Here is an 8,611-nt window from a genome sequence, read left to right on the forward strand (position 1 = left end):
ACCTTCTAAACACCATTTTGCATCGTCTCATTCTCTTTAAAGTCACCTTAAGCACCTTCTAAATGTAGTGTCTTAGAAATGTAAGTAATATGTAAGCGTAGTATAAGTGATCGATGTAAGTTAGACATAAGTATATGTGTAAGGATTATAATAAAAGGTCAGTCGTTGATCAGCATTCGAACAAGCAACAAGTCCGCATAATAGTTGGCGACGAGGAAAAAAGCGAAAAAAGTCAAGTCAAGTCAAGTCGAGTCAAAATGTCTTTGATTGGAAAGATTGAGCCCTTTGTAATGGGAGAAAGTATTAAGGAGTATTTGGAGAGGATGGATATCTTCTTCGATGTAAATGAAGTGGAGTCCGGGAAGAAAACAGTGATGCTGTTAACGCTGGGAGGAGCATCACTGTACAGTTTGATCTCAAAAATGGTGCTACCGGAGAAACCAAGCTCAGTGCCGTACGAAAAATTAGTGATCAAACTTAAAGAACAGTTGGAGCAGAAAGTGAACGTGGTAGCGGAGCGGTTCAACTTTAGGAACTGTATTCAAAAGAATCAATCAGTGGCGGAATATATAGTTGAACTAAAAGCGCTCGCACAAACATGTGAATTCAAATGCTGTCTGGTGGAAGCGTTGCGTGATCAGCTGGTTGCGGGTGTTCGAGATGATGGCCTGAGAAAGCGGCTTCTGCGTGAGACTGGTCTCACGTTCGAAGGAGCAGAAAGCATCGCCAGAACGTGGGAAGCTGCGGACGAGCAGAACGAAGCTTTTACGAGGAAGGAGAAAGGAGGAGAAATGGCGGCGATTAGGAGTGCGCCAAAAAGAAGCGTCGTTTCAAAATCTCACTACTACCGTGGAAGTGGTGCACCTGTAAAACCAAGTAATGATAATAATTGTCACAGATGCGGAAGATCGCACAACCCACAGACATGTCCTGCGCGTACGTGGCAGTGTTTTACCTGCAAAAAGTACGGACATGTGTCGTCGTGTTGCAGGAGCAAAAATGTACATGGGCAGGATAGATCACTAACACACATAGCGCGGATCAATGTAATAAGTAGTCCAGAAGTGCGCGTGTTAAAAGTTAATGACACGGACATTGCGTTTGAAATTGATTGCGGCGCGTGTAATACAGTGATGCCGGAGAATTTATATCGAGAAAAATTTTCAAATCTACAATTAGAAAAAACAGATTTAAGATTGATTACGGCATCTGGACAAAGATTAACACCGTTAGGAAAAATAACTGTTAATGTTATCGCGAGTAATAGAACGGTCAAGTTAGAAATAACAATAATCCCGACAGAAAACAGAGGGAACCCTCTACTAGGCCGTGATGCGTTAGACATATTATTCCCTGATTGGAGAAAAAGTTTTAGTTTAAACCAAATTGATGCGGATAAATGGCTAGTAGAAATGAAAGAAATGTTCCCAAATCTAACAGATGGGAATCATAAACAAATGATAGAAGGATTTGAAGCTAGTTTAGTATTAAAACCAAATTGTACTCCAATATTTCACAAAGCTTACTCAGTGCCGTTTGCTCTAGTACAAAAAGTAGAAAACAACCTAGAGAAGTTAGTACAAGACGGTATACTTGTACCAACACGTACATCAGCGTGGGCGAGTCCTATAGTAGTAAGAGGAAAAAGTGATGGTTCGGTACGGATTTGTTTAGATGGAAAGGCAACTATAAATAAATATCTGACGGTAGAACATTATCCTTTACCGAAAATTGACGATATTTTAGCGAAAATTGCAAATTGGACAGTGTTTTGCAAAATAGATTTAACAGGAGCATATCTGCAAGTGAAGCTATCAGAACAATCGCAAAATATTTGTACCATAAATACCCATAAGGGGTTATACAAGTATACTAGAATGCCTTTTGGAGTACAATCAGCGCCTGCGATATTTCAAACGATTATCGATCAAATATTATTAAACACTCAAGGTATTGCGTATATGGATGACATATTGGTTGGCGGTGAAAACGAAAAACAATGTAAAGAAAAATTATGCGAAGTGTTGAAAAGCCTAGAAAAGCACAATGTGAAGATAAACGAGAAAAAGTCGGAATTTTTCAAACCGGAGATTGAGTACCTAGGGTATAAAATATCGAGGAACGGAATAACAACAAATGAGTCGAAAGTTAAAGCAATAATTAAAGCTCCAGTACCATCAGATGTGATGCAATTGCAAGCGTTCTTAGGAATGATAAATTATTATAGCAGGTTTTTGCCAAATTTAGCAACAATATTAAGTCCAATGTATGAATTGCTACGCAAAGACAAAAAATATGTATGGTCAAATGAATGTCAGGCGTCATTCGAAAAAACGAAATCAATGTTGGTAGATAACAACATTTTAGTACCATTTGATCCTAAAAAGCCTGTTATATTAGCAGTTGATGCTAGTCCTTACGGATTAGGAGCAATATTGTCGCATGAAATTGATGGAGTAGAAAACCAATATATTTTGCCTCAGCAACTCTCTCACAAGCGCAGAAAAACTATGCGCAGGTTCACAAAGAAGCGTTAGCGGTCGTTTTTGGTGTAAAAAAATTTCATAAGTACATCTACGGAATCAAGTTTAAACTAGTGACCGATAATTCGGGAGTAAAAGAAATATTCAATCCGTCAAGAACAACGTCGTCGATTGCAGTAGCTAGATTGAGTCGATGGGCAATGATATTAGCCGAATATGAATACACAATAGAGCATAGACCAGGCAAAAGCATGAGTCATGTAGATGCATTAAGTAGACTGCCATTAGAGGAAGGTTTAGAAATAGAAGAAGATTGCGCACAAGTAAATGCGATTTCGTCGTCCTCAATCATTGACATTGAGATGATTAGTCAATTCCAAAAGTCAGATGCAATATTGAAACAAGTATACCAACAAGTAAAACATGGTTGGGCGAAAAATGTCAAAGCGGAATTGAAAGATTATGCTAAAGTTAGTAATAGCTTAGCAATAGAAGATGGTGTGTTGTTTTTCAATGATCGAGTAGTAATTCCAGATAAGCTGAAAGATAAAATAGTCAGTCTTTTTCATGACAACCATGATGGGTTAGTAAGAATGAAAATGTCAGCAAGGAAATTAGTATGGTGGAAAAGTATGGATAAAAGTTTCGAGCAATGCATAAAGGCATGTCAAGTCTGTCAGTCGAGGCAAATCGTACCTAAAGAAGTAGTCACAACAAAATGGGTACAATGCTCAAGACCATTCCAAAGAATCCACATAGATTTGTTTTACTTTGAAAATAGTACATTGTTAATTATAGTCGACAGTTTTTCAAAGTATATTGAGGTAAAAATTATGAAAAGTACTAAAGCAGAAAATGTCATAGAAGTGTTAGAAATATTTTTTGCATGTTTCGGATTACCAGAAGAAATTGTATCAGATAATGGTCCTCCATTTAGTTCAGATCAATTTACGAATTTTTTAAGAGAAAAAGGTATAAAAGTCAGTAAGTCCCCACCGTACCACCCACAGTCGAACGGGTTGGCCGAGAGGGCGGTTAGAACAATAAAGGATAGCCTGAAGAAGTATCTATTGGATACAAGGTACAAACCACTAAGTCTTCAGAGGAAACTGAATCAAATATTGTTCAAGTATAGGAATAGTCCATGTACGGTAACTAAAGTCACACCTTCAGAAAGAGTGTTTTGTTACGTACCACATACAGTAACAGCAAAAGTCAATCCTATAAAAGGAAATGAGAGACAAATGTCAACTATGGAAGAGTCAAGAAGTCAGTCTAAAATCGTAGGAAATCAAGTCGAATATGAAGAAGAAGAATCTGTATTTTACAGAAATCACTTTAAAGAGCACATGAGATGGATCCCGGCAATAGTAAAAAAGAAAATAAGCGGGTTAAGATATTTAATCAGTCTGAATGGAATAATACGGATGGTACATAAGAACCAATTGAGGAAAAACAAAAACCAGATGAGTTCAAAGGATGTCATAATACCATCAGAGGTAAATATTTCGTACAAAAGGAAAAGGAGTGAATCAAGTCCTCCACCGTTAAGACGATCGAAAAGGTTAGAAGGACAACCACGATTTAAGTATCCTAGATAGGAAGTAAACTCCGTTTAAGGGGGAGAATGTAGTGTCTTAGAAATGTAAGTAATATGTAAGCGTAGTATAAGTGATCGATGTAAGTTAGACATAAGTATATGTGTAAGGATTATAATAAAAGGTCAGTCGTTGATCAGCATTCGAACAAGCAACAAGTCCGCATAATACTAAACACCATTTTGCATCGTCTCATTCTCTTTAAAGTCACTTTAAGCACCTTCTAAACCTCATTTTGCATCGTCTCATTCTCTTTAAAGTCACCTTAAGCACCTTCTAAACACCATTTTGCATCGTCTCATTCTCTTTAAAGTCACTTTAAGCACCTTCTAAACCTCATTTTGCATCGTCTCATTCTCTTTAAAGTCACTTTAAGCACCTTCTAAACCTCATTTTGCATCATCTCATTCTCTTTAAAGTCACTTTAAGCACCTTCTAAACACCATTTTGCATCGTCTCATTCTCTTTAAAGTCACTTTAAGCACCTTCTAAACACCATTTTGCATCGTCTCATTCTCTTTAAAGTCACTTTAAGCACCTTCTAAACACCATTTTGCATCGTCTCATTCTCTTTAAAGTCACTTTAAGCACCTTCTAAACCTCATTTTGCATCGTCTCATTCTCTTTAAAGTCACCTTAAGCACCTTCTAAACACCATTTTGCATCGTCTCATTCTCTTTAAAGTCACTTTAAGCACCTTCTAAACCTCATTTTGCATCGTCTCATTCTCTTTAAAGTCACCTTAAGCACCTTCTAAACCTCATTTTGCATCGTCTCATTCTCTTTAAAGTCACCTTAAGCACCTTCTAAACACCATTTTGCATCGTCTCACTCTCTTTAAAGTCACTTTAAGCACCTTCTAAACCTCATTTTGCATCGTCTCATTCTCTTTAAAGTCACTTTAAGCACCTTCTAAACCTCATTTTGCATCGTCTCATTCTCTTTAAAGTCACTTTAAGCACCTTCTAAACCTCATTTTGCATCGTCTCATTCTCTTTAAAGTCACTTTAAGCACCTTCTAAACCTCATTTTGCATCGTCTCATTCTCTTTAAAGTCACCTTAAGCACCTTCTAAACACCATTTTGCATCGTCTCATTCTCTTTAAAGTCACTTTAAGCACCTTCTAAACCTCATTTTGCATCGTCTCATTCTCTTTAAAGTCACCTTAAGCACCTTCTAAACCTCATTTTGCATCGTCTCATTCTCTTTAAAGTCACTTTAAGCACCTTCTAAACCTCATTTTGCATCGTCTCATTCTCTTTAAAGTCACCTTAAGCACCTTCTAAACACCATTTTGCATCGTCTCATTCTCTTTAAAGTCACTTTAAGCACCTTCTAAACACCATTTTGCATCGTCTCATTCTCTTTAAAGTCACCTTAAGCACCTTCTAAACACCATTTTGCATCGTCTCATTCTCTTTAAAGTCACCTTAAGCACCTTCTAAACCTCATTTTGCATCGTCTCATTCTCTTTAAAGTCACCTTAAGCACCTTCTAAACACCATTTTGCATCGTCTCATTCTCTTTAAAGTCACCTTAAGCACCTTCTAAACCTCATTTTGCATCGTCTCATTCTCTTTAAAGTCACCTTAAGCACCTTCTAAACCTCATTTTGCATCGTCTCATTCTCTTTAAAGTCACCTTAAGCACCTTCTAAACACCATTTTGCATCGTCTCATTCTCTTTAAAGTCACCTTAAGCACCTTCTAAACCTCATTTTGCATCGTCTCATTCTCTTTAAAGTCACTTTAAGCACCTTCTAAACCTCATTTTGCATCGTCTCATTCTCTTTAAAGTCACCTTAAGCACCTTCTAAACACCATTTTGCATCGTCTCATTCTCTTTAAAGTCACCTTAAGCACCTTCTTAACACCATTTTGCATCGTCTCATTCTCTTTAAAGTCACTTTAAGCACCTTCTAAACCTCATTTTGCATCGTCTCATTCTCTTTAAAGTCACTTTAAGCACCTTCTAAACCTCATTTTGCATCGTCTCATTCTCTTTAAAGTCACCTTAAGCACCTTCTAAACACCATTTTGCATCGTCTCATTCTCTTTAAAGTCACTTTAAGCACCTTCTAAACCTCATTTTGCATCGTCTCATTCTCTTTAAAGTCACTTTAAGCACCTTCTAAACACCATTTTGCATCGTCTCATTCTCTTTAAAGTCACTTTAAGCACCTTCTAAACCTCATTTTGCATCGTCTCATTCTCTTTAAAGTCACTTTAAGCACCTTCTAAACACCATTTTGCATCGTCTCATTCTCTTTAAAGTCACCTTAAGCACCTTCTAAACACCATTTTGCATCGTCTCATTCTCTTTAAAGTCACTTTAAGCACCTTCTAAACCTCATTTTGCATCGTCTCATTCTCTTTAAAGTCACCTTAAGCACCTTCTAAACCTCATTTTGCATCGTCTCATTCTCTTTAAAGTCACTTTAAGCACCTTCTAAACCTCATTTTGCATCGTCTCATTCTCTTTAAAGTCACCTTAAGCACCTTCTAAACACCATTTTGCATCGTCTCATTCTCTTTAAAGTCACCTTAAGCACCTTCTAAACACCATTTTGCATCGTCTCATTCTCTTTAAAGTCACTTTAAGCACCTTCTAAACCTCATTTTGCATCGTCTCATTCTCTTTAAAGTCACTTTAAGCACCTTCTAAACCTCATTTTGCATCGTCTCATTCTCTTTAAAGTCACTTTAAGCACCTTCTAAACACCATTTTGCATCGTCTCATTCTCTTTAAAGTCACTTTAAGCACCTTCTAAACACCATTTTGCATCGTCTCATTCTCTTTAAAGTCACTTTAAGCACCTTCTAAACCTCATTTTGCATCGTCTCATTCTCTTTAAAGTCACCTTAAGCACCTTCTAAACACCATTTTGCATCGTCTCATTCTCTTTAAAGTAACTTTAAGCACCTTCTAAACCTCATTTTGCATCGTCTCATTCTCTCTAAAGTCACCTTAAGCACCTTCTAAACCTCATTTTGCATCGTCTCATTCTCTTTAAAGTCACCTTAAGCACCTTCTAAACACCATTTTGCATCGTCTCATTCTCTTTAAAGTCACTTTAAGCACCTTCTAAACCTCATTTTGCATCGTCTCATTCTCTTTAAAGTCACTTTAAGCACCTTCTAAACCTCATTTTGCATCGTCTCATTCTCTTTAAAGTCACCTTAAGCACCTTCTAAACACCATTTTGCATCGTCTCATTCTCTTTAAAGTCACCTTAAGCACCTTCTAAACCTCATTTTGCATCGTCTCATTCTCTTTAAAGTCACCTTAAGCACCTTCTAAACACCATTTTGCATCGTCTCATTCTCTTTAAAGTCACTTTAAGCACCTTCTAAACCTCATTTTGCATCGTCTCATTCTCTTTAAAGTCACCTTAAGCACCTTCTAAACCTCATTTTGCATCGTCTCATTCTCATTAAAGTCACCTTAAGCACCTTCTAAACACCATTTTGCATCGTCTCATTCTCTTTAAAGTCACTTTAAGCACCTTCTAAACCTCATTTTGCATCGTCTCATTCTCTTTAAAGTCACTTTAAGCACCTTCTAAACCTCATTTTGCATCGTCTCATTCTCTTTAAAGTCACTTTAAGCACCTTCTAAACCTCATTTTGCATCGTCTCATTCTCTTTAAAGTCACCTTAAGCACCTTCTAAACCTCATTTTGCATCGTCTCATTCTCATTAAAGTCACCTTAAGCACCTTCTAAACACCATTTTGCATCGTCTCATTCTCTTTAAAGTCACTTTAAGCACCTTCTAAACCTCATTTTGCATCGTCTCATTCTCTTTAAAGTCACTTTAAGCACCTTCTAAACCTCATTTTGCATCGTCTCATTCTCTTTAAAGTCACCTTAAGCACCTTCTAAACACCATTTTGCATCGTCTCATTCTCTTTAAAGTCACTTTAAGCACCTTCTAAACCTCATTTTGCATCGTCTCATTCTCTTTAAAGTCACCTTAAGCACCTTCTAAACACCATTTTGCATCGTCTCATTCTCTTTAAAGTCACCTTAAGCACCTTCTAAACCTCATTTTGCATCGTCTCATTCTCTTTAAAGTCACTTTAAGCACCTTCTAAACACCATTTTGCATCGTCTCATTCTCTTTAAAGTCACTTTAAGCACCTTCTAAACACCATTTTGCATCGTCTCATTCTCTTTAAAGTCACTTTAAGCACCTTCTAAACACCATTTTGCATCGTCTCATTCTCTTTAAAGTCACCTTAAGCACCTTCTAAACACCATTTTGCATCGTCTCATTCTCTTTAAAGTCACTTTAAGCACCTTTTAAACACCATTTTGCATCGTCTCATTCTCTTTAAAGTCACTTTAAGCACCTTCTAAACCTCATTTTGCATCGTCTCATTCTCTTTAAAGTCACTTTAAGCACCTTCTAAACACCATTTTGCATCGTCTCATTCTCTTTAAAGTCACTTTAAGCACCTTCTAAACCTCATTTTGCATCGTCTCATTCTCTTTAAAGTCACTTTAAGCACCTTCTAAACCTCATTTT

General features: G+C 37.0%; 1 protein-coding gene across 1 annotated transcript; it reads left to right on the top strand.

Annotated features, from left to right (window-relative positions):
- Positions 1-290: 290 nt before the first annotated feature.
- On the top strand, positions 291-3,982 carry LOC131292801 (uncharacterized; the record flags this gene model as incomplete). Its single annotated transcript, XM_058320884.1, has 2 exons — positions 291-964; positions 3,538-3,982. Coding segments are annotated over exons 1-2 (1,119 nt in total), but the record flags the coding sequence as incomplete, so codon positions are not given.
- Between the last annotated feature and the right edge of the window lie 4,629 nt (positions 3,983-8,611).

This window comes from Anopheles ziemanni, unplaced genomic scaffold (assembly GCF_943734765.1).
Source record: "Anopheles ziemanni unplaced genomic scaffold, idAnoZiCoDA_A2_x.2 U_55, whole genome shotgun sequence".
Taxonomy (NCBI): Eukaryota; Metazoa; Arthropoda; class Insecta; order Diptera; family Culicidae; genus Anopheles; species Anopheles ziemanni.